Source organism: Tamandua tetradactyla, chromosome 2 (assembly GCF_023851605.1).
Source record: "Tamandua tetradactyla isolate mTamTet1 chromosome 2, mTamTet1.pri, whole genome shotgun sequence".
NCBI classification, from domain to species: Eukaryota; Metazoa; Chordata; class Mammalia; order Pilosa; family Myrmecophagidae; genus Tamandua; species Tamandua tetradactyla.
This window is the reverse complement of record NC_135328.1, coordinates 127,065,663-127,092,778: the sequence shown is the minus strand read 5'-3', so window position 1 is coordinate 127,092,778 and position 27,116 is coordinate 127,065,663. Positions and strand designations below refer to the sequence as shown.

Genomic DNA, 27,116 nt, shown 5'->3' with positions numbered 1-27,116 from the left:
TATGTGGAAGAATTTATGCTCATTTCATGCAGAAGAATATACAATGGAAAAATTCTTCTCATTTCAATAATTACATAGAACAAAAAAAACCAGGTAAAACCTTGATGCTTCTTCAAGAAAGTTCTGATTAATTTTGTATGAATTCTATTGTAAAAATAATGGTGCCTACTCACAAAATAAATCACACCAAATTTAACTGAAGAAAAGGACCAATTAATTAAAAAATCATTTTCAAGTTTTGCCTTTGTTTTAGTAAATATAATGCTGATATTTTTGTCTTGCTAGATAATTTGGTAGTTCTTACAGAATAAGCATGATGAGTTTGGGATGTGTGCAAGCACAACCTGTTTGTGTCTGTATTTTAGTACTATCTTTAAAATACTGTTAGTAGAGTACAAAAATGACAGACTCAAACCTTTGGTAAGCTCTTAAATTTGTGTGACTCTAAAGCATATCTGACAAGAACACAAATACCATAGAGTGATACATATTGTTCTAGTTGGAAAGCTGCCAGAAAGTGATACACCAGAAATGGATCTTTTTTTTTTTTTTTTTTTTGCATGGGCAGGCACAGGGGATTGAATCCAGGTCTTCAGCATGGCAGGCAAGAAATCTGCCACTGAGCCACCATCACACTGCCCTGGATCAATTTTTAAAAAGGAGAATTTAATAAGTTGTAAATTTATAGTTCTAAAGCCATGAAAATGTCCAAATTAAGGCAAGGCTATGAAAACATCCCATCTAAGGCATCCAGGAAATGATACCTTGATTTAAGAGGACCAATGATGTTCATGGTTTCTCACTCAACTGGAAAGGCACATGCTGAACATGGCAACATCTGCTAAATTTCTCTCCAGGATTCATGTTTCATGAAGCTCCTCCAAGCAAATTTTCCTTCTTCATCTCCAAAGGACTCTGGCTGTGTGGGCTGTAAAGCTTTTTCCAAAGTAATTCTCTCTCACAGAGCTCCAGTAAGCAAGTCCCACCTTGAATAGGTAGAGACACATCTCCATGGAAGTCATCAAATGTTAGAAAGAACACCATACTTGAAAGAGAATAACTGCTTACCCAATTGTGGAGAAGAAAGGAATTTATTCACAATCTTGCAAAAATGGGCACCCACCCAATAAATGGTGATTGGTGCTGTAAGCATCTATAAGCTGTGATATTTATCTAACTCACAAGTCCTCTCCTATTTCTCCACTGATTGGATACTCAAGAGTTACAGCTTATCCAGATAATCTAACTAGTTTAAATTTCCAGCAGTAGGTTCCCACTTTTGATAACTCCTTTTATTTCGATGACCCTGCCTAATACTTATTTGAACTTGTTTCAACCTGTTTGGCTCCAATTCTAGGCTTACATCAGAGGTGTTCCTCTTCACTGCCTGCAGTCTGAGTTTTTCTGCAGCCCTTTCCTGTGCCATCTTGGGTGAAAGCTAAACTTAATTTTCTTACAAATCCCCCTTTCTTTTTTACTTTTTTTAGTTTTCATGTTTTACTCTTTCTTAAAACTTGACAAGAGCTTTTTCACACTTTTCATCATAGCAATCTTCCTTTTGAAGGGGGTACAAAGTGTTTTGCTTGTACTGAATAGGCATTTGCTCAGTTAAGGCAGCCTCAGTGAGTCTCTGGACTGACTTTTGGGCACATGGGATAATGTAGCACCCAAGTGCTAGGATGACTAAAGAAGTTAACATGGAAAGTAACACCCCTTTACATTTCCTAGAGTAGTTTTTTTAAACATCCCATGAGGGAGTCATCAATGCCTGAATTATTTTGCCAGTTCTCCAGATAAGGCCCTCAGATCTTCTAAAGATTTGGTGAGGGTTCCATTTGGGGGTTTGTCATTGGAGATAAATGCATAACAATAACCCCCAAAATAAAGCTAATGCCTCCTTTTTTGGCTCACATCATATCTAGGGCCATCCTATTCTCCCATGTCATTTGGCTAGTAGTATCCAACTCTTCTGCTCTTCCTTCAACTGCATCCTTAGTGTAATTGATCTGATTAATCCAATCTACATTTTTGTTGATTGCTACCCATCAGCAATGGTGCCCCAGAATAAGGATGACTTAAATTTTGCAGCTAGTTACTTTCTTGCCTTAAACTATATGGGATTTTCCTTGGAATCTCTATATTATCTAAATTAACATGATCCTCCTCCTTTTCAAATGCCAAGGTGAATGGGATGGACAATTGAACCAGATCACAGGTCTCTTTCCCCTTCTTGGGTAAAACTGGTTGGGGGATGCCCTTTCCACAATACCACCAGAGGCTTGCTTGTGGTGTGGATAAATGGAGAAATTGCCAGTACTAGCCTCAGTCATATCTCATGCTTGGGTATGTGAGAACATGGTCCCAATGTTCTGGAGTCCTTCTTCCCACCTAGAGAGACAGGCAGAGTAGTTTCCTGACTCAAGGTGAGAAGCTGGTATAGCCTTGACTTTTCCACCCATGACTAGAGGGAAAAGAGAGGACAATGTACCACAATTTTTTCCAGGACTAGTATTCTGAAAAAGGAGTGCTGTGCACTTGAACTCCTTTTTGTGTTCCTCCAGACCTATCAGAAAGGGCATGACAAGAACAATTGTCATATTGGGTTGGCGTATTGTGTACATATAGCAGTCACTTTTGTTTAGACTCTGGACTGTATATATGATCAATTCCACCCAGACTTTTGTATCTCTGCCCCTGTCCTATCCTTATGTTTTGCTCCAAGTTTTCTTTTCTGTCTTCCCTGACAGCTTTTGGATTATTCTGTACTGGGGAGCTAACCTTTAACTGAGTGCCCTTCAGTGTTATTGAAGAGTTAAATGGAGAGGCTGTTATTGGTGTTAGGGACAGGACCTGTATCCTGAACCTTCCTAGAGGATCTTTTCTAGTGAGGTCTCTCCCATCCCACATATTCTATCAAATATCACTGCATCTATACTACCGCCTTCTGCTAGATGTTTGCCTGCCTTCTTGATAGTTATCACCACCAGGTTACACTGCCTCCAGGTCTGTGAAATTAGTTCTATGTGCATAGTTCATCCTTGAAATTCATCCTTGTACTCCATCATACATCATCCCAGGAGGGACAAGAAGAGGCTCAACTGTAACACCTCCCTACTGGTTCTGGATGCAAGTATTTTTTTCACACTCAGCTGCCATTGGTTTGTTAAGTCTCTGCAGTCTATTATTTGCCAAGAATCAAATGTTAGGCCTGGAGGGCAGAACCTCCTCCCCCAGGATGTAACCTACCCCTGGCAAAAACTTCAGAAAGACTCTCTTACCCCAAACTGCCTCAGCCCAGCATCTCCTTCTCCCTCCATCAGCTGCCTTCATACAGTTCCTTCTCATTATTCAGCCTCCACTATCCGGCAAATTCTTTCTTGTGTAAACTCCCCACATTTATTATTCACTTTCCATCATTTACAACCCTGCATGCCTAAGGCAACATTGAAACTTTAAACTTTACCAATGGAAAGCTTCCACCTCCAAATTTAGCCCCATATTTATGAAACTAGCCAATCAGGACTTGCCTAACCCTTGCTCCCCAACTTATTAACCCTAAGCCTTAAAAACCTTATCCTCACCTGCCACCTCAGGGTAACTGTCTTTTTCTTCCTCTTGAAATGCTTCCTGGGTGGCTCTGTTTTTCCCTGAAATGAAGCCTCTGCTTAAACCCTTTTGTTCCACTTCCTTCCTAGTGACTTTGCTGAGTTTTTGCCTTTCATCAAACTGTACAGCTTTGGCCTTTAAACTTCAGTTACATTCATTACTGATTTGACAGGGCTTATTGCAACCCCTATTTGGAACATTATGACTAGTATAATTTTTCTCATTTTTAAATTGGACCCCAGATCCCTCATCTGTCTTCCTTGGGTAAGACTTTCCTTTAGCCAGGGTCACTATTAACCATGTTGCATTTAAGTACAGAATCCAAATCCAAAATCCAAAAAAAAATTCCTTTTACCCTCCCAACTATTGTCTTTTTAACAGGAATTTAAAGGGTCCAAAGTTGAAGCTATTTGCCAGGAATCAGACTGTGTTTTTTGGTACTTATCATCCAGTTTAGGTATTGGTCCTTTCACTTGGATGTAGTGAGTCCAGCCTTTCTCTGCCATCCAGATGGCATTTCAGTTGTCAACATCCTTCTGAGGCTGGTTGGAGTTTGGATTTTTTCTGCAACATGATGAGGACCAATGCTGAGTTGGTGTTGCTGGGCTGCAAATTCACAGTGCAGGATATGAGCCAGCAAGCCAAACTGCCTGAGGGACGACAGAGTAGAGGACAAAGCCAGTAAAGAATTCATAAGAAAGAGGTCCTTTGCAAAGCAGCTACTGGCATGGTCTGTCCTAAGGCAAAACTCTCCTCTGACTCTGGATTTGCAAAACTCAGAACAAGTCATTTGCTGCCAGCATACAAAGTAGGCATAGCCATAGGGTACACATTCCATTTACATAAGGAGAAATTGGAAGGAATACAGACCAAAGCAGCCTTGAAAAACTCCACTAGACTTCAAAGTCTAAGCATTATTTATCTTTGGGGTGCCAGAAAGCAGCCTTCCCACCCTTTCCAAGGACCCACATAGAAGCTTACCTCTCTCCCAATGCAAACCTGGGGAAAACTAGAAGATCACACCCCTCTTGTCTCCACCTTCTCCAAGCATCATGGCAGCACCAGGTCCCTCTGCCCTGGGTGCACACACTCAACTCCTCCATGTGTGGCAGCCATGCTCCCTCCAATCCCCAAGGAGGGTGCTCAGTTCTTCCTCCAAGGCTTGAGGTGGCATCAGTTCCCCACTGTGAGGTGGAAGGCCCATCCTCTGCTCTTGGGGCAATCCCACCCTCTCCAAGTATTGCATGCGTTTGCTCTCCCAGCCCAAGCCCTCCTGATTTCAGACCCCAGCCTCCATAGTTTTGCCTCCAAAGCTATTTTCCTTCAATGCATCCCTTCCCTGCCCCTCCAAGTCTCAACTGGTAGAGGCTTTTTTAAATATAGATGTTGCAACACCCTCATTGCTCTTCTATGTAGTAATTTCAGGTCATGCCCATTAGCCAGCCCCATGGGTTTTATTAGGCCTTTTCCCAACAAGCTAATTCCCACTTCTGGAATGTGTAGCAGGGGGATTAGAATTTGATTGTCTTCCCCAAAGGTATCAGTAACTTTGAAAATGTGGACATTAAATCTTTTCCCTTTTACCACTGAAACTGTGAGAGAGCTACCAAGAATTTGATTCCCTTTGTGATATGTGTCACAGAAGATCGAGCTGCCGTAGTGTCCACCAGAAATGTAATTTCTCTGTGATATGGGCCTACCTTTAGATTTATCAAAGGGCCCTGGTGGGCTCTTGAGACCAGGAGGCTTTAACCTCCTTAATTTAAAAAATTTATTAGGGGTATCTCCCAACCTTCTTTCTTTAAATTCAGGCATTACCTTTTGGAATGACCAGACTTCCCACAGTGCTGAGTCTTATGCCCCCAAACTTCTTTATCTGCTTTGGCCCAGATTGTTTCTCTATTTCACCTCTGCCTGTCTCCTTCTTGCTTTATCTCTAATCCTTTCTTGACCATGTGGTCAACTATGTTCAACATGATTTTAACTTGTTGTTTCTGTTTTCCTCTTCCCTTTTCACAGCCAATATATCCAATGGCATGACAGGGGAAACCATCCAGCTAAGTGACTTGGTTTCTGCACTTGGTGGGCAGACTGATGAACATCCAGCCATGCTTTGCACTTGCATTTCAGCCAAGCTCATCTCTGGCTTATCCCTGGTACTGGTCCCCACCTCCAGAGGAGCCACCAGTTGCACAGTCCTGGGAGCCTGGGGTGGGCCACATGTGGCAGAGGGGTTTGGGGCTTAGAGGAGGGAGTCTGGCAGGTGCCAACACCATGATCTCAGGACCAACTGACCCATGTTCAACTGCTGTTCACATGGAACCCTTCTCCATTTCAGCTATCACAGTTCTTATTTAAGTATTTTCTATTACCACTGAGATCTGCACCTGTGGCAGCTCCACCCATGCGCATGCCCTAGGCTTCAAGGCTCACTGCAGCATCTCTCCTATTCATTGTGACATAGCATCCACAGGGTTGGGAGATCCAAGCAGCACTGCAAGAAAGCAGCAGCCCGTCCTGTTCCCATCCCTCCCACACATGCCCTGACTACTGGCCACAGCTGGGTATGGGCCCAACACTTCAGTGCCATTCATTTTTACAGCCCTGGCACTAAGCAGTTTTGAAAACCCTTCTCTCACCTGCTTCCCACCTCCGCCTTCTACAATACCTCAAGACAGAAAAACAACAAACAAAAGCCCATGTCTGTGCCAAAGAAGGAACAGGTGATTCTGCATCTAAAATAAAGCGTGGAAGCAAAGAAAGGAGCCCAATTGGGTCTTAAGGGCCAGTTAAGTTAAATATAGAAAAAACAGTTAAGTTGAATACAGAAAACATCACAACTAAAATACACTCTGAGATTTTCTTAATAACCCTCCTAGTGGTATATCCTGCCACTGAATTATTTTCTGGATCTTTTTCTGAATGTTAGCCCAAGACTCCTTTACATCTTGGGACCACAAGACTATCATAGCCTGTCCCTGAATATTTCCTTACTTGGTCCCTCAACTTTTGCAGGTAAGCAAAGGGAGTTTTGTTTGAATTCATTCCTTAAAAAAAAAAAATACCCAATAAGATTTTGCTGGAAAAGATGAATCTCTAGTTTAACTAAGAATCCCTCGTGTCTCTTCAATCATGCAACCTCTCCTTGGCTCAGCTACTTGCCTAAATAAATTAGAAGACAGGCATCTTTTCTGCCACTTCAAATAATGCCAACATTATTGCTCAGAAGTAGTTGACAGATCCTGTCCGGAGACACCATAACCTTCCTAAGAGTCCAATTCCTGCATTGACACTTCCATCAAGACTAAACTCCTACAGGAAAATGCTCCACCAAGATAGTTTTATTCACCCATTTGCTTCACTCTTATAAGTAGCAAGTCTGCAATTCCTGCATTTGGCAAAGGTATTTATTATAGAGAAACCCAGGTCGGCATCAAGTGGTTACATACTACTTTGAAATAGTTCTGTTGAACCAAAGAGACAAAACTAGAAAATTACCAAATACAAGTAACTCTGGGTAGCTTCTTCAAATCTTTTTTAAGGACTAAAAATTACTGGATGGTTTAAACTGTCTTTTGTTGAGCCACCTCATAAACTTTATTTCAGTTTTGAGACTTGGGCAAAGCCAATTTTATCCCCTGTATAGTGAGGCTGTAAAAATCTCACAAACACACACAAAAATCTTCATCTACTCCATATTTTGGTCAGAATACATAAGGCAAGACAATGCTTTCTTTTGCCCAAATGTACATTTTTCTTTCCCTTAATATGCCAATGTTCCAATCTTCTCCCTGTGGACTATCCAGGGGAATGTTCCCAGGGAGGATTTTATAGGTACCCCCTCCCTTTTTTCCCAGACAGATGACTACCTCTACCCATTCTATGTCTTGCCTGGTTTCCTTTGTTTTGGCACCATCTCATTTTGTCCAACTCCAGCCCTTCCCCTCACAGGAGATGGGAATGTGGATTGGAACTCTGCACTAGCTTACCACCAGGCTCATCAGAATCCATCCTGACCACCAAGGCAAAGCTTAATAACCATTTTCTTACCTTGGTTTGAGCACAGATTGCCTGGTCACTGTGAGGCAGATATACCCCCTTTCTTCTTCACAACTGATGGATTGAAGCATCTGGTATTGGGTCTTTCTGACTGTCAGAGGTGGGCCCTCAATGTCAGCATCTGAGTCACCTTAATCAGCAGGGCATGTCTTCCCTTCATCCTCCCTGGGGGTCCTCCTTTGAAGTCTTTGATCCTGAATGAGACCCCAAAATGTTAAAAAAAAAAAAACACCATACTTGAAAAAGAATAGGTGCTCACCTGATTGTGGAGAAGAAAAGAATTTATTCATAATCTTGCAAGAACAGGTGCCCATCCAAAAAATGGTGGTCTGTGCCTTAAACAACTAAAAGCCATGATATTTATCTAACCCACAAGTCCCTCCCATGTTTCTCTGCTGATTGGATATTCCAGAGGTTACAGTTTATCCAAATAGTTGAACTAATTCAAATTTCCAGTGGCAGGTTCCCACTTTTGATTACACTTCTTATTTCAATGACCTTGGCCATTTCTTATTTAAACTTGTTTCTACCTGTTTGGTGTCAATTCTAGGCTTACATCAGAGGTGCTTCCCTTCCCTGCCTGCAGCCTGAGTTGCTCTGCAGCCCTTGTGCCATCTTGGGTGAAAGCTAAACTTAATTTTTTACATCTAATCAATGGTTACCACGCACAGTTGGGAGGGTCACATCTCCATGGAAACAATCAACAAGCTCCCACCCAGCAAAATTGAATTAGAATGAAAGAACTTGGCTTTGGTCAGGTACACAACAGATTAAAACCAGGACATTTCACCCTTTGGACCCCCAAAAGACATGTTCTTTCCAAATGTAAAATGCAGTCATTCCATAAAAAATCAGAAAGACTTAAACAATTTCAGTAACAATACAAATGTGATACATTGTTAGAAATAGTACAGGATCTCATCAAAGTCAGCTACAGGCATGGGTTGTTCTAAGGAAAAATTCTCCTCTGTCTCTGGACCCGTAAAACTCAGAACAAGTTATTTGCTACTAACATAAAATGTAGGGACAGTCACAGGATACATATATCAATTCCATAGGGAGAAATTGGATGGAGCATAGGGGTCACTGGACTCAAACAGCATCAAAAACCTGCAGGGCAAACTCTGATTTCAAAGACTGAAAGTCATTTATCTTCTGAGCTTTAGAAAGCAACACCCCCACCTTTTCCATGGGCTTTAAAAAGCAGAATCACCATCCTTTTGAAGGGCTTTAGAAAGTCCAGTCCCACCCCTACATAGGTCTTTAACAGCAGTTTCCCTCTCTCTAAATGCAAACTTGGGGTACATTAGGGAAACCATATTTTTCTTTACTCCACCCTCTCCAAGCATCTGGGCTGCACCTGGGCTCTCTGTCATCTCAGATGCACACCCCCAACCCCTCCATAACAATATAGTGGCAGCCAGACTCTCCCCAACCCCAAAAAATGTGCCCCACCCTCTCCCATGACTGAGGCAGCCCAACTCTCCCACTGCAAGGAGGTGGAAGCCCCAACCTCTGCCTTTGGGGCATGCCCACTCTCTCCAAGTGCATGGATATGTCTGCTCCCCTGGCCCAAGGTTTATTGCTCCAGACCTTATCCTCCATTGTTCTGCCTCTGAAAATATTTTATTTTCAGTTTGTCCCTTTTCTGAGACTTTTTGCACACTGTCAGTGGTTCCATTTATACCCACAGTGTTTTGTTGGTTTTCTATGCAATATTCTCAGATCATGCCATTAGACAAGAAAAATTTACACAAGTTCTTCTTGAATAACTCCATCTCCAATCTTGACATTTTCTGAAATGGCTAACTGGTTTCATGTTTGTTTAAATCCTCATGTGGGGCACTATTTCATAGTCTCCCTTTCCTGTAAGGTCAGATTTTTCCAGACCATCAATTTCTGGTTTCCTTGTACCCAAGAATTCAAGTTTCAACTTAAATATTTCCTCCTGCATTTTACTATAAGCTTCAAGGCACAACTAGACAGCATTTTCCACATTTAGTTTGGAAATTTTTTCTGCTAAATATGCAAGCTCATCACTATCAAATTCTGCTTTCCATCTACAAATCAAGTCTTCTATACGACTTGGAGCAACACTTACCTCATTTCTGTCTAGCACCTCATCAGAGGTATCTTTAGATTCCACATTTCTAGCAACAATCTCTTCAAAGCATTCTAGGTCTTCTCTATGAAACTCCTCACAACTCTTATAGAATCTTTCCTTTATCCATTTAAAAAACTGTTCCAACATGTTTGGTATTTGAAAACTGCAGCAGCACCTCACTTCTCTGGCACTAAACTCTGTTCTAGTCTGAAAGCTGCTGGAATGTGATATTCCAGAAATGGAATGGCTTTTAAAAAGGGGGAATTTAGTAAGTTACAAGTTTACAGTTCTAACACTGAAATGCCCCAAATTAAGGCAAGGCTATGAAAATGTCCAATCTAAAGCATTCAGGGAAAGATATCTTGGTACAAGAAGGCTGATTACCTTCAGGGTTTCTCTCTTAACTGAAAATGCACATGACAAACAAAGCAACATCAGCTCAGTTTCTCTCCAGGTTTGTTGTCTCAAGAAGCTCCCCTGGGGGGCATTTTCCTTCTTCTTTTCCAAAGGCTTTTGGCTGTGTGGGCTTTAAAGCTTTTCCCAAAATGGCTCCCTCTTAAAGGGCTCCAGTTAGCACATCCCACCTTGAATGAGTAGAGACACATCTCCATGGAAGTCATCTAGTCAAAATTTATCACCCACAGTAGGGTGGGTCACATCCCTATGGAAACAATCAAAAAGCTCCCACCAAGCAGCATTGAATGAGCATGAAAACACTTGAATTTTCTGAAGTACACAACAGATTCAAAATGTCACACATATAAACAAATTTTGGCTCCACTACTTCCTCTCAGTATGAAATTACTCAACTTTTAAATTTAATAAATTCAGGTTATATTGATACTTCCTTTCCAAGAGAGAAATTGGGAGGTGTGAGGATTTAATATATACATAAATTGCTAATATTTTGCCTAGCATATAGAATGACTTCGTGAAATTTACACTAGCTTAACGTCATACACTTACAAGGACTTTAAATCAGGTCTTCCATAAACTAACCTCCTTGGTATCCCATAAACAGCCAAGGATTTCATTGCTACCTAGCTTAATTCAGAGCATTGCTATAGATCTTTACTTCCCCACATATAGTGAAAAATATATACGGCTCATCTGGGGATTAATAAGCTCAAAGAAAAACAAAATATGTTTGTTGCATAAATATACAAACATACAGAAGTGTTGATGAATATTTCAAAATGAAATAGACCAAGGAAATATGTATACATGATTTATGTATACATATACTGTATATATATGTGTAGTTGGTTATTTTTAAATAAGATTCCTGATATTAAATAAATTGGTAGAGTTACACATACAGTTTATTAAATAGAATGTGTTTGAATTTATTCAAGTTTCTTATCTTTGTGTTTAATAATTCCAACAGGAAAAAATTAAATTGTGCATTATGAATCAATTCACATTCCTAATTATATAAAACTATAAAAATAAAAATTCATCCTTATATTGTGAGGCATTTAGAATTTCCCAATACCTGGTAGTATCCACAAGATTTGCATTAATCAATTAACTTCACCCTCAGAAAACCCTATAACATGCCTCCTCTTATCCCCACTTTTTGATGAAGGGCCAGGGGAAAGAAAAGATAAGTAACATAGAAGTCAGTAAGAGTTCATGAAGCCAGGCAAGAAACCCACTCACTCTTCACAGCAGCAGCTATTTAATTTTGACTTGGGATTTCCTTACTGCAATTTTCCAGTTCTCAGTTGGAGAAGGCTGTGGTACTAGTAAATGAATACTTATGTGACTGCTTAATATTTTTGTTTGCTTATTTCCAAGAGAATAGGATGCTTAATTTGGACATTCGAAGGGCAATGGAATAATTTTTCTTGGTCTACCTAAGGGAACAGAGGGACTGACAAGGGACATTTTCTCTTAGGACAGTGCAGGTTGAATTGTAAATTGGACCAAACCTTTGAAGATAATTTGGTGTTGTATTTAACCTCTCTTATTCTTTGACAATATATGGTCCTGACTTCAAAGGAACATAAATCTCTCTAGGTACTTTTTGTGCCGCATTCTTTTTTGACATAAATAGACTTCTGGTGATATTTTGTTGTAAAATATAAAAGGTAAGTGAGATTATATGTAGTATGTCTGAAAAAAATAGGATATACTTTTAAGCCAAAAAATTCAAATGAAAATTGGCATGATGATTATCATAAAGTATCAGCCAGACTTTTGTTCCCAGCTAAAATTAATGTTAAGTAGCAACAAATTCTATTTTGAGTCAATATAAATATAAATGAAATTGAGGAGCACTTAAATACTAATTTTTTCTGTTTACCACATTTGGTGCCATATATCCTTCAGAGTTCTTAAATAACAGGAGAAGAAACATTGCCTCAAACAATCTTTATATTACAAAAAAATATGTTGGTAATACATAGGCATTGAATAATTTTTAAATGAAGGATTTAATTAACTAATTTATTTACCATTATAGATTCAAATTAAAAATAATTTTAAATGCACTAAATGGAAGGGTTTTTCTTTTTTAATAAAAATATTGCATAAAACCTTGGTACATTCATATGGGAAGAATCAGAGTAGTCAAAAATATACCTTTTTCTCCCAGGAGTAATTATGCACAAGTAAATGTATGTTTGATAGATTTATTATACATAGAGCATAAAAATATTGAAGTAATGATGGATTAGCTTTTATTCCCTTCATATTCTTAGATCCTTATAGTTACTTTAAATGTATAAATTAACTCTTCAGATTAAAACATAATATCTTGAAAGGTAATTGGAAGTACTAATTACATATCAATATACTGATGAGAAAAATTGTCTTTTCAAAAAATTAAGGAGCTCTAGATGAAATATCATTAGTGAAAATCACTTGAGTAACATGAGGTAGCATCATGTTTTAATACGAGTAACATAGCATGTTATTGTGTCTACCTCCTAACACATTAATTTACAATTCATGTTCATTGAGGGAACCAAGATATCCTAAATGTTTGCCATAATAGGGGATCATATAACAAGATATTTCTTGGTAAAGAAGGAAGAATAGGCAACCCAAAGTATTCCAAACTCCAAAATTCTTACTGACTGCCAAAAGTCTCTTGATGGTTCTGCAAATGATTCTGTAGACAGGAGAACATCAAACAGAGAGATAATTAAGGATTTAACCAAACAACATTTTAATAATTAACTATTTCATATTCTTTGTATCTTACTCAGTTGTTGTCTGCCTTTCTCTAGTTGATATATGTGCCACTGATTCGGAATAACCAATTCCATTCAGAATAACCAATTCCATTCAATACATATGTGTTTTTATGCTCCATAAAGCAATTCTATTTTGATAAAATTAAATTAATTTACTCTCAGGAATCCAACTGATGCTTGCTGATGCAATTTTCTCACTAAATCATTTTTACCTATTCCTTCATTTACTTTAAAACCAAAGGAATGTTGTTTCATGAACACTGGTAATAAGGCACAGTATAAGAAAAAATTCAAAATTAATCTAGAGTGAAGGATTACTTTTTCATTATATGAGTTGACTTCTTAAAGAGAATTCTTGAACAGGTTAAATGGTACTAAATTTTCAACAATCAACTGAAATAAGCATCATGTATATAGCACATATTTTACATTTTAATTGTGTCCATTTTAAAGGCCTTTAATATGAATTTATGAAACAAAATTTTGAAGTAAAAAATTAAATTATTGAAATACAAATCAGAACTCCTATATTTGTAGCAGTGAGGAACATTCCTGATTTTAAGCCAAGGTAATGTGCCCACAGTATTTTGAACTATTTTCAATTGTGAAATTTTTTTTCTACTAATCTCAATATATGTTGAAGTAGTAAAGACATATAGGTTTACACTCCTTAAAGTAAATGTACATAGTGTAATGCAGTACTCTTAAACTACAGGTAATACTTGTAAAGGGGCAATGTCAATTATGTGCAATTATAGGGATTTTCCTAGTGAGAGCACTAATATGAGATGGGCATGCTTCCAACCATAAAAACTAAGTCACGATAAATTGTGACAGTGAATGACCCTGAGTACAGTTTTCCAAGAAATAGACTGTTCTCTTCTGTTATGTGAAATTTATTTTTTTGTTATTTTCATAGAGTTTTTTTAGTATTCCTCAAGCTTCAAGGAATGTCTTGAATAATGCAATGCCTGTACATTAACAAATTTAACCAATCTACTCTTTTCATTTTTTTGCTATTAGAGAAGCTGTATATTTACAGAAAAAATCATCGATAATATCCAGGAATCCCATATAACCCCACCACCAATGCTATCAAGTTACAAAAAAAGAAAATAATGTACCCATCTTGATTTCAAAATAAAGAACATTTCAACAAGATTTTTCTTTGAGAGTCCAATTAGGTAACATGCTGAATTGAAGAAACAGGGAACTTGTAAGCTTTTAAATGTGATAATGGTCCTGGTTCTTATCTGCGGCCTTAGTGTGAGAATTACTTGATCTCTCTGAAAATGAAACTTGCCTTTTAAAAACAAGGAGAGTGAGCCATTTCATGTTATAAAGGTAAAATTGCATAAAGAAAGTTAACAAATTTCACATAGTAGTACATAAGATTAGTTGTTACTGCTATGTCATTTTCACAGAGAGTTCTTGCAAGTAAGCAAAAGTGGAGAATGTTTTTTAGTGTCTGTGTTAAATATATCCAAATATAGAGATTATGTGCAGATTTAAAATTAGCTGTAGTACTCAAATTAATTGAGAGATACATAGAGATGGAGAGTAAGATAAATAAATGACTGAAGCAAATAGAATGTAAAGATATGTATGAATGTATATTTTTAAATCAAATTCAGTTTATCATTACATCAAAATTTCAAGGGATCTAAATATGTTTCCTTACAATACTGAGATTTTAGTCTCCTGTAAATTTTGATTAAACATTTTAAATAAGTATGCATTTACATTGCAATAGCACCCAACTATTTTGTGGTAAATACATTTTATAATATTTGAAACAATATATATCATTGTATAACTAGGGACAATAATGAATGGTACATTGTAAAATGGAAGTAGACTCAAATTTGGTGTGAATAGATTTTTGTTTGTTGTATTTAGGCTAATGAAGTAAGTAGTAGAGAATGTGGAGATGGACTAATCAGACAACTGGAACTGACTTTATTCTCCTGGGGCTATTTCACCACATTCAAGTTCCCAGTCTCTTCTTCACTTTCATCTTTTTGGTGTTTCTTGTGACCCTTGCTGGAAATGTTATGATGATCATTCTTATTTGGATGGATGCTCAACTCCATATGCCTATGTACTTCTTTCTCAGCCAACTTTCCCTCATGGACCTCTTGTATAGCTCCACATTTGTCCCCAAGATAGCCATTGACTTCTTGTCTGGCAAGAATGGTATTTCCTTTATTAACTGTGGAATTCAGCTCTTCCTATTTACAACCCTTGTTGGAGCAGAATACCTTCTCTTGGCAGTCATGGCTTATGACCGCTATGTGGCAATATGCCACCCTCTCCGTTATTCAGTTCTTATGCGGTCTACAGTCTGCGTCTTAATGGTGGCTAGCACCTGGGTGGGTGCTCTTTTTAATGCCTTGGTCCATGGCATATATACTTTGAATCTCCCTTACTGTGCATCCCGGGAAATCCATCATTTCTTTTGTGAGATCCCTGCTCTCCTGAAAATTGCTTGTGCTGATACTTCTCTTTATGAAAATGGGCTTTATGTCAGTTGTGTTGTATTCCTTTTTATTCCAATATCTGCCATTATGGCCTCATATGGACAGATACTCTCTACTGTTCTGAGATTAGAATCGAAGTTAGGGATGAGAAAGGCTTTGACAACCTGTTCCTCCCATATGATTGTGGTTTCTCTCTTTTATGGAACAGCTATCTTCAAGTACTTTCTACCCAAAGCCTATCATACCATAGAGCTGGATGAAGTAGTATCTGTCTTCTATACTATTGTCACTCCCATGCTCAACCCCCTCATCTACAGCCTTCGCAACAAAGAGGTGGCTAGAGCCTTCAGGAAAGTTGTGGGAAGGTAATCCTCCTTAAATATTGATATCCTTTCATGAATAAGATGTGAAAGGACAGACCTCATATACAGAATGGTATTTATACCAGAGGTAGAAAACATACAACAACCAAACAACCAATTTTCTGGAAACCGTTCATGCATAAGTTCCTTTAGCCTATCCTTGGTAAAGTGATAATGGATCAGATCACTCCTCCATGCTGAGCTTCACAGAGCTATTAAACTGAATGCTGTCTTTCAAAAGACACCCAAAATTTGTAATCACTATTGTCTTTTGACACTAGACAAGAGAAAAAAATGCACAAACTGGGCAATATTGATTCTATCCTGAATTTTTTCTCACTATATAGCAGCATTATAAGATTGTAATATCATTGAAAAACATTTGTAATAAATTGTCATAAATTAATATTTTCAACTATCAAGAGAACATTTGAATCTGAGTATTTTATGCTATTGTGCACCCCCAAATACATTTTCTTCTGTTCTCACCATTTTAGTTTGGAAATAATATTAGGCTATTTAAATAATTGTTAAATGTCCATATGTTCTTATGATATTTAAAATATTTACCTAATGAGTTACAGAGATTTATCCTATTAAGTATGATAATCTTCTGTAATATTATCTCATTCATTGATTAGGTCTTTTCAATTTATGTATATATGCATACATACACTATATATTCAGACATATGCATATGTGGATATACATGCATATAAACATATATGTACATATTTGTATATGCATATGTACAATATAAACATGAATGCATATATATATGTATATATACACATAAATGTGTATATATATGAAATGTTTTCCCTCTTTCTATGGAAATTTTTTTCTCTGATAAATTTTCTAAAGTGAAAATAATGGGTCCAAGTAGATCATTCCTTTTTCTTTATATATGCTCCCAATTAAATTTTATTCATTTCATACTTTTAAGATGTAAAATAGATTTATGCTTAAATATGTAAGTTTATGTAAGACTATGTGCAAACCGTTTCACAACAAAATTTACAATATACAGTTTAAAAATCTTGTATTAATTTTGTAAGTTAAAAAAAGATTTCTCAGGAGTTAAGTATTTACTTATCTAGACAGTTACTACCGAAATCATATGGTTCCTGGTAACGTTTCTTTTATGATTGTTTTCATAATGACTTTTATCCATGTGTTCATTCTGGTTTTCATATGTTCTTATACATTTGACCAATTTATTTTATGCATTGTTAATGAAAATCACCAATCCATTGTCTCTCAGAATTTATATTACTACAATCTCTTATATATCAGAATTTATGCAACTTTCATTTCTTGCCATTGATTACCAGTATGACTAATCACTCACATCATGAGTTTAATAATTATATTTTTCTTTCTAGTGCTTGGTATTTTCCTTTTTAAATGTTATTTAAAATTCCACCTTTATTCATCTCTACAGTATGCAATTCTATGCTTACATATCCATCTGCTTAATTTAGCAGCATATATTTAATAATCAATAAATCAACTCTAATTTTCAAATGTTTAATTGATCAGACACAAGAATTATAATAAAACAGTTTTGGAATGCTGCTTAGCAATACCAACTTTTTATAATGTTTAAGTTTTATGATATTTTTCTGATATTTTATTTTGCCTATCTCTGCTTCCATGTTTATTAAAAGCATCTAATGTCTTATTACATGTATGATAATTGGTCCTGTGGGATTTTGGGGAACAGTGACTGTTCATGTAAAGCTCTGTTGACAGAAGATGTATAATAAATATAGGCTAAACTAAATTGAATTGTTCATAATTTTTCATCTTCAGCTCATTGAATCCTCTCTTTTCTCTCATTCACCTTATAACAAAAGTTTTAAAACTGTAATATAATTCAAGCAGTAATATCCCCAAATTACATAAATAAATGTGGACTAAATAGTCCCATTTCTTCCTGTCAGGCTGTAGACAAATCTTTAAGCCACCTACCTAAGTGATTTCTCTACATAAATTCAATGAAAGTAAATAATTAGGAATAATTGGACCTATATCCCATTGTTGCTGTATCTCTGCTAACTATAGCCCTTTTTATTCAGAAACTGCCTCTGTTCCCTATGCATTGTGGGGATTGTAATAAATCTGTCAGTGAATCACTTAAAAATGTTATCCAAGTATAGCTAACCACTTATTCATCTGCCTAGCCATAAAAACTAGTCTTGAAATGGACATATAATCAATTGAGGATGATCTTTTCCCTTACCCGAGATTTTTATGGTTCATCAGAGAGTACAAATTTCACATCCAAAAGTTGTGTTCATCTTGTCAAAGACTTTTTTTGTTGTTATGCTGTGGCATATCATACATTCTTTTTCCATGTGAGTATCCCCTTATTGCCACACCAGTTATTGAATATTTGTTTGTTTGTTTCATTTGTTTATTTAGGAAGTGCATGGGCCAGGAATAGAATCCAGGTTGTCAAAGACTTTTGAAAGGTCTTCAATTTTTTGTGGAAAATCCACAGAACTATTATTTAAAATTATCAGTTGTCACATGTGAGCATTCATTTATTTAAAAAGAAATCCTTACATCTTGCAGAAATGGCCACTCTTCTACCCATGAACTATCAGGTGGTGATGAGCTTGACCCAGGTGAAGCCTCTAACCATTTGACAAATTATTCAGTTGTCCATTTTTGTCCTTGTCTATTTTAGCCAGGATCTCATCATACAATGCTGCTTATAATAGCACCACTATTTCTTTTGGAGTTATTCATGAAGTTTAAATAAAGAGTGTTATCATGTAGCCGATTTTCACTTTTATGCCTGTTGTGGACTGAATTCTGTTGCTTACAATATGAACAATTACAATATGAACAATCCCTAACCCCTAGTCTTAAGAATGTGATCTTATTTTGAACTACAATCTTTGCAAATTTCATTAGCAATGATAAGAATAAAGAGGGAAGGATGGGCAATTAGACTGATATCCTTATAAGTACAGCAGATTTGGACGAAGACAGAGAAGACACATACTAGAGGCAGGTATAGAATTCCATCATCAATTGCCACTGCCAGAACCATGCAGAATCCAGCAAATTCCTGGCTCTGCCAAAACCTAGATATGGAGTTACAACATCCAATATACTATGTTAAACCAACCAATAAATTTCTCCTGTATTAAGCAAGCCATTCAGTGTTACTTAGTTAAGCCAGCCCTAGGAATCTGAGACATTACATGCTATATGAAGAAAGTACACAATTTTATGTGCATTTCTCTTTCACCCAACACTGTATGAGAAAATTTATTTTCCTAGTTTACTTTATTAGCTTTTTATAGTTGCTTAAATTAAAATACATTTCAGGTTACTTTCAAGAAGATGACAGAATAGGATAGGGAGAGTTCACCTCTGCTCCAAGGAACAAATAGAGAAGTGAAAGAAAAATGAGTGGAGCAGCACTCAGTGCAAGTGAACTGAGAGGGTTTTATACATTATATAGGGAGATACTGGATGAAAACTTTGAAAATTTGAAGAACTGTGACACAGAGAAATGGGTGAGTGGGCTGTGTCAGGACTCCATCTGGGACAAGAAGCTGTGCCCACAAAGTGCCTGCCCCTGCAATGAGCCTGGGATATTTGTCACCTCAGCTCCACAGCCCAAAGCTCCTTTAGGAAACCAGAAACCAGTAAACTTTCTTTTCCTGCACATAGAGACCATCCAGTTAGCAGACAGCACCTACTTCCCCCCTTTCCATATAGAGGCACAGATCCTTAAGGAGTGTATGGAGAGGGCAGTGGACACTGACACCTCTAGCAACTGCATAGCACACACTTGTGCCCATGTGCACTGGCCCCCTGTGCTTAGCCCTGCACTGCCCCCTACACTGCCCAAGCCTCACACCTTGTCCATGCACTTCACCCCATGAACCACATATCCACTCCCCACAACCCTGACACCCATCCCTAAGCCCAGCACATCTGCATCCCAAACCCCCTTATGCATTGCACCTAAGCACCAGTGCACCCTACGCCCCAACCCCTGCACTGCCTCCCTAGTCATATATGACCATCCATGCCCCACACACCCATGCATGTAGGCACCCTTGCCCCTAGAACCTTTTCCTGCACCCTGACCCCTGCACAAGTGTGAGTCTGCACCCCACCCCTGTGACCAATGCATCCGCACATCACCCTCCCACACAGTGTGCACCAGAACCCCAAAATATTAGCCCTACACAATCACATACCCATGCTATATCCTCACATACCACCTGCACTCATGCACCCTTATCATGGCCTCTGTACCCCACAAACACAAGCTGCACCCTGGAACCATGTGCTACATCCTACAACTCTATACCATGCCCTACCCCATTCAAACACACCACACCTCACCCTGTGCCCCAACCAATGCACTATCATCCTTGCAACCTGGCCATTATTCCTGCCCCAAACTCAGCACCATACTCCATCCCCATATGTACCACTTTGAACCCCACTTCTGCACTGCTCCTCATGCTCACTTAGCACCATGCACCATGCCACTATCTGTCCCCAACCCGAAACCCACCCCATGAAACCACATGCCATGCCCTAACCCTCACCATTACCCATGTTCAGTCCTATGCTTTTTCTCACCCATGTTTCCTGTCTCTGCTTCCACGCCCTGTCCAGCAATGTGCACTGACACCCTACTTCTGTGCTTCATGCCCCATACAATAGCAACCCTATGTTGCTCCCTATGTTGTATGGAGCAACTCACTCCCATTCCATATTTGTTCCACATGACAAACTTAGTCAAACTACATACCACTCTTCATGTCCCACTCATTCACTCATCATACCCACCCCCACACTGTGCTCCTCACCTTTCTCTACCCTGTGCCATAAGGCTCATGTTGTGCCTAGCCAGAAGACATTTTCAGATAAGTTGTGGACAGCAGCAGCTGACACACCCAAACCCAGAGCCCAAGGTCATTCCAAGTCAGGGTTTGGTGACCACCTGTCCCATCAGGCCCACAGGCAGAATCTTCACTGAAAGGGACACTGCCTTAACCCCAGGCCTGGTGTTGGATGTTTTCAGCATGCACTGGGACCAATGGACCAATGGAATTGCACCAGATCTCCATCCTGCTCACCCAGCTGCTGAGTATGGGAAAGGTGGGCCGAAGGGGAAGAGGACACCCAACAGCGTAACTACTGGAAAGAATAGGAAAGTTCAATCTGGCAAACTGCCTATCTGTCTAGCTTCAAACAGAACCTCAAGTAGAGTTGCATTCCCTCCATAAGGTCTAGGCCTTGGTCAGGTGAGGAATTACTGATGAACCAAGTGCAAAAGGAAATCTTTAATGCAAATTAAAGAAAATGCAAAATGTTAGATGACTGAGGGAAATCAACTTCCAAAATAACCCTATAAAGATAATCAAATCCCTTGAAGCCAACAGAAAATTAAAAAGCATATGAAAATATAGACAGATACAGCCCATCTAAATTACCAAACTGAAACTCTCACAGAGATACACACTCTGAAAAACTACTAATAAAAGAAGTGCATTCAACTTCCCTAAATAAATTCATTAAAACTTTCCTAAATATTTCTTAAATAAATGTTGGCTAATGATATAATGGATGTCAAGAGGACTAGAAGAGCATAAGAGTTTGAAAGAATAAGGAGATAATTGCAGATATCACAGAAATGAGATAAACTGTGAGCCAAATTAAAACTATACTAGAAACACACAACAGAAAATTTGCAGAAGTAGAGAAAAAATATGTGAACTAGAAGATAGGACAGTTGAATTCAAATTCACAAAGAACAAATGTCAAAAAAGAAGGAAAATTTGAATTGTATCTGGGAAATGATTGAGAACATGAAGCACATAAATATAAGAATAATCAGTGTCCCAGAAGGTGAAAAGTAAGGGCTAAGAAGATTAATTGAGGAGATAAAGGGGAAAAACTTCACAAACCTTATAAAATAAATATGTAAATCAAAGAATCTCAATGAACCCCAAATAGAATAAATCCAATAGGTCTACTCAAAGACACAAAGTCAGCCTGTCCAATATTGAAGAGAAGAAGAAATTCCTGAAAGTGGTGAGAGAAAAGTGACTTACACGTAAAAGGAGACCACCTAAGACTAAGTTTGGCTACTCAAAAGAAACAATGTAGGCTAGAAGATATTGGTGTGATATATTTAAGATCCTGAAAGAGAAATACTTTCAGCCAGGAATTCTTTTCTTTATTGACTTTTTTTTATTAGTCAGGAATTCTTTATCCAGCCAAATGGTCCTTCAAAAATGAGGAGAAATTCAAATTTTCACAGATAAACAAAAGATGGGAGAATTTGTCAACAAGAGACCAACACTATAGAAACTCTAAAGGGATTTCTGTCTGCTGGAAAAGGACAGAAGAAGGAACTCTGGAGGAGAGCATAGAACTGAAAGTACCAGTAAGGGTAACTTAAACGATAAAAATAGAAAGATGGAAAAGAATATATAGATCTGACAACTAAAAACTAAAGGATAAGATGATAGATTCAAGTAATGTCTTTACAGTAATAATTTTGAATGTTAATGGACTAAACTCACAAATTAAAAGATACAGATTGGCTGAAAGCATTAAGAAATATGATCCATATATGCTGCTTACAAGAGTCTCATGTTAAACCCAACGATACTAGTAGACTGAAAGCAAAAGGATGAAAAATAATGTAAAGGACCTGTCCACAGAAAACCAAATAACATGGCCACAAGAAATCAAGGATTTAAATAGGTGGAAAGATATTCCATCCACATGGAAAGGAAGGTTAAATACAGTTAAGATGTTAATTCTACCAAATTGAACTACAGTTACAACACAATGTAAATCAAAATTCTAGCACACTACTTTGAAGTCATGGAAATTTTAGTTATCAAATTCATTTGGACAAGAAAAAGAATGCAAATACCTAAAAATATCTTTAAAAAAAGAAGAACAAAGAAGGAGGATTAACACTTTCTGATTTTAAAGCACATTGCAAGTCCACGGTGGTCAAACAGCATTGTACTTGCACAGAGAGTGAATTATTGGCCAATGGAATAAAATAGTGTTTGAGATAGACCACCAAATCTATGGTCAACTGATCTTTGACAGTACCACAATCCACTGAACTGGGACAGAATGGACTTTTCAATAAATGAGCATGGGAGAACTGGATATCAATAGCCAAAATAATTAAAAGGGACCCTTACCTTACACCCTTAACACAAATTAACTAAAAGTAAAGGAAGGACCTAAATATAAGAGCCAGTATCATAAAACTCCTAGAAGAAAATATAGGGAAACCTCTTCAAGATCTAGTAATAGGAGGTGACTTCTTAAATTTTACACCCCAGGCACAATCAATGAAAGAAGGAAAAATAAATGGAACTCCTCAAAATCAAATGCTTCTGTGCCTCCAAATACTTTGTCAACAAGGTGAAGAGACAGCCAACTCAAGGGAGAAAGTATTTGGAAATAATGCACTGGATAAACGTTTGATATCCTGTTACATAAAGAAATCATAGAACTCAACAACAAAGAACACACAATCCAATTTTAAAACGGGTTAAAGACATGAATAAACATTTTTCTGAAGAGCAAATACAGTTGTCTAAAAAGCACATGAAGACAAGCTCATTTGCATTAGCTCTAAGAGAAATGCAGATGAAGACTACAGTGAGATATAACCTAACACCTATAGGAATGGCTACTATTTTGGAAATAGGAAACTACAAATATTGGAGAGGATGTGGAGAAGTTGGAGCACTTATGCACTGCTGGTGGAAATGTATAATGGTAAAGCCACTATTGAAGACAATCTTGCAGTTAATGAGAAACCTAAATATCAAGTTACCCTATGAACTGACAATACCACTGGGAAATACCCAGAAGAGCTGAGAGTGGTAACACAGACATTTGCACAATTATGTTCATAGCAACATTATTCACAATTACCAAAAGATGGAAACAATCCAAATGCCCATCAATAGATGAATGCATAAACAAAATGTGGTGTATACATACAATGGAATATTATGCAGCAGTAAAATGAAATGATGTCCTGAAGCATGTGAAACATGGAGGAACCTTTAAGACATAATGCTGAGTGAAATAAGCCAACAGAAAATGATAGGTACTGTACCATTTCACTATTATGACCTCATTAAAGTTAAACCCAGAGGCCTATAACATAGAATATAGAGACCTAGATCTGAAAGAAGCCAGAGGTGGGTAAACAGTTAGGTAATGAGGTTGAACTTAAATGTTATGGAATGATAGAAGTAAAGGCAGTTAATTAGTGGATCTATAAGTAATATTGCCATATTGCAGGTTGATTGAAATCAGTTGTATACAGCCATGTATCCCACCAATAAACACTACAAATATAAATAAATTCTTGCTTGAATTTCTTCAAAGATATTGTTTTAGTTTGTTAAAGATACCAGAATGCAACACATCAGAAATGGATTGACTTTTAATAAGGAAATGTACTTAGTTAAAAATTTATAGTTCTTCAGAAAAAGACAGTTAGCTTTCATCTGAGTTTCTCTGCCACATAGGAAGGCACTTGGTGATGTCTGCTGGCCTTCTTTTCTGGCTTCTGGGTTCCAATACCTTTCCCCAATGCAGTACCTTTCTACATCCCCAAACATCTAGGCTGAACTGTGAGTGCTGAGATGAGGTATGCTGAGCTGCCAAGCACTCTTCAGACATCTCTCTTTTAAGCTTCCAGCTAATTAAATTAAATCTCATTCACTGTGGAAAGCACTCCCCTTAGACAACAGTAAATGTAATAAGCTGTTGATGGATTTCACAATCTGAAGATTTAAGTCTACAGAACAGAGCACAGGGCACCATTACCTGGCCAACTTGACACCTGACCCTAACTACCATATGGATTAATCTTGTACAAATAGCAAATAATGGAGGGGTATTATAGTTTTCAGGCTGCTGGAATGCATTATACCAGAAAAGGGGAATTTATAAAGTTGTAAGTTTATAGTTATAAAACTGTGAGAATGTCCAATTAAGGCAAGGCTAAAGAAATGTCCAATCTAAGGCATCCAGGGAAAGACTCCTGGGTTCAGGAAGGCCTATGACACTCATTCTCTCAACTGGAAAGGCACATGACAAACATAAATTTACTAGCCTTCTCTCCAGGCTTCTTGTTTCATGACACTCCCCTGGGGCATTACCCTTCTACTCCAAAGGTCTTTGGCTATGTGGGCTCTCACGGTTCTCATGGCTTTCTCTAAAATGTTTCATCTTTTAAAGGATCATGGTAAACTAATCAAGACCCAGTTGGAATGGGCAGAGCTACATTTCTCTTTAAGCAAAGTTTAATACCTATGATCAGGTGATATATAATTTAATCAATTTCCCTATCTACAGTATTGAATGGGATTAAAGAAACTGCAGCCTCCAAAAGATGGATCAGGATTAAGACATGGCTTTTATAGGGCACATAATCATTTAAAATCAGCACATTCCACCATCTGGAACATAAGAAGACATGTTTTACCCATATATAAAATACATGAACTTCATCACAATATCACAAAAGCCTAAAATCATTTCAGTAACAATGCAAATACAATAGAAGGTTAAAATCAGCACAAAGTCTCCTCAAAGGCGGGTACACGGCAGTGTGTTGATGATGTAGTGGCAGAGTTCTCACCTGCCATGCCAGAGACTCCAGTTTTATTCCTAGTGCCTGAACATGCAACAAAAAAGTCAGATAAAGACATGGTCTGTCATAAGACACAATTCTCCTCTGGCTCTGGAACAGTAGAAACTCAGGGCAGGCTATTTGCTGCTAACATACAAAGGAGGACAGTCATAGGACAAATACCCCCACTTCCATAGAGAGAAAGTGGAAGAAACAGAAGGGTCACTGGCCCCAAGCAGTTTTGAAAACTGCAGGGCAAAGCCTACTAGATTTCAAAGTCTGAGAGTCATTTATCTTTGGGGCTTTAGAAAGCCCTTTTCAAGGGCTGTGCAGTGGCCCACCTCTCTCCAGATGCAACCTTGGAGGGCATTGGGGAGACCAGTTTTTTCTTTTTCATGAGTCTGTCCTCTCCAAGCATCAGGGCTGCATTCGGCCTCTCTGCCATCTCTGGAGCACATGCCCCACCCCTCCATGTGTTGGCAGTGAGGCTTTCCCTGATCCACAAGAAATGTTCTCAATCATCTCCAAGGACGGAGGCAACACAACACTTTCACTGCCAAAGTGGAAGATCCACCCTCTGCCTTGGAGGCAAACTCACTCTCTCCACATACTTGGGTGGGTACACTATCCTGTCCCAAGTTTTCTTGATTTCAAACCTCAGCCTCTGTAGTTCTGCCTCTGAAGACATCCTACCTTCACTTTTTCTTTCTTCTCAGTTTTTTAGTTCAAACTGACAGCAACTACATTTATACAGGCCCCACAGCACTCTTGTTGGTTTTCTATGCAGTAGCTTCAGCTCATGCCCATAAGAGAATGAGATTCCACAAATTCTTCATGGATAACTCCATCTCCAATCCTGGCTTTTCTGAAATGGCTGAAGGGTTCCTCATTTGCCCAAATTTTCATGTGGGGCACCATTCTCTGGGGTCTCCCTTCCTGGGAGCCCAGAATTTTCCAGAGCATCAATTTCTGGTTTCTTCATACCCAAAAGTTCAGTTCTCAGCATATCTCTTTCCTGTTGCATTTTGCTATAAGCTGCAAGGAGAAACTAAGCCACACTTTCATATTTAATTTGGAAATTTCTTCTGCTGAATATCCAGTTCATGGCTTTTAAAATCTGCCTTCCAGTCAAAGCCACCAGTCAACTTTGCCAGATTAATTGCCATTTTAAAACAAGGGTCACCTTCTTCCAGTTTGCAAAAAATCATGCCTCATTTGTCTAGTGCTTCATCAGTGGTATTTTCAGAGCCCACATTTCTACCATGCCTCTTCAAAGCATTCTAGGCCTTCTCTATCAAACTCTTCACAACTCTTCCAAAATCTTCCCTTTATCCACTTAAAAAAATGTTTCAATATGTTTGGTATTTGAAAACCACAGCAGCACCCCACTTCTCTTTTTCCAAAATCTGTTCTAGTTTGCAAACTCCCCGAATGAGATATACCAGAAATTGAACAGCTTTTAAAAAGGGGAATTTATTAAGTTGCAAGTTTATAGCTTTAAAGCTGTGAAAATGACCAATTAAGGCAAGGCTATAGAAATGTCCATTCTAAGGCATCAGGGATATATACCTTGGTTCAGGAAGGCTGATGATGTTCAGGATTTCTGTCCCAACTGGAAAGTCATGTGAT

The 27,116-nt window shown here is 38.1% G+C and overlaps 1 protein-coding gene and 1 long non-coding RNA gene across 2 annotated transcripts in view; both read left to right on the top strand.

Moving 5' to 3' along the window:
* The window catches only part of LOC143673831 (uncharacterized), a 213,087-nt gene that overhangs the window by 52,293 nt on the left and 133,678 nt on the right, over positions 1-27,116 (top strand). The window lies entirely within an intron of this gene.
* Positions 14,817-16,141, top strand: LOC143662043 (olfactory receptor 2T27-like). The gene has a single exon (XM_077135422.1). It carries the CDS (start codon positions 14,895-14,897, stop codon positions 15,819-15,821), a length of 927 nt encoding a protein of 308 aa, XP_076991537.1. The 5' UTR covers positions 14,817-14,894; the 3' UTR covers positions 15,822-16,141.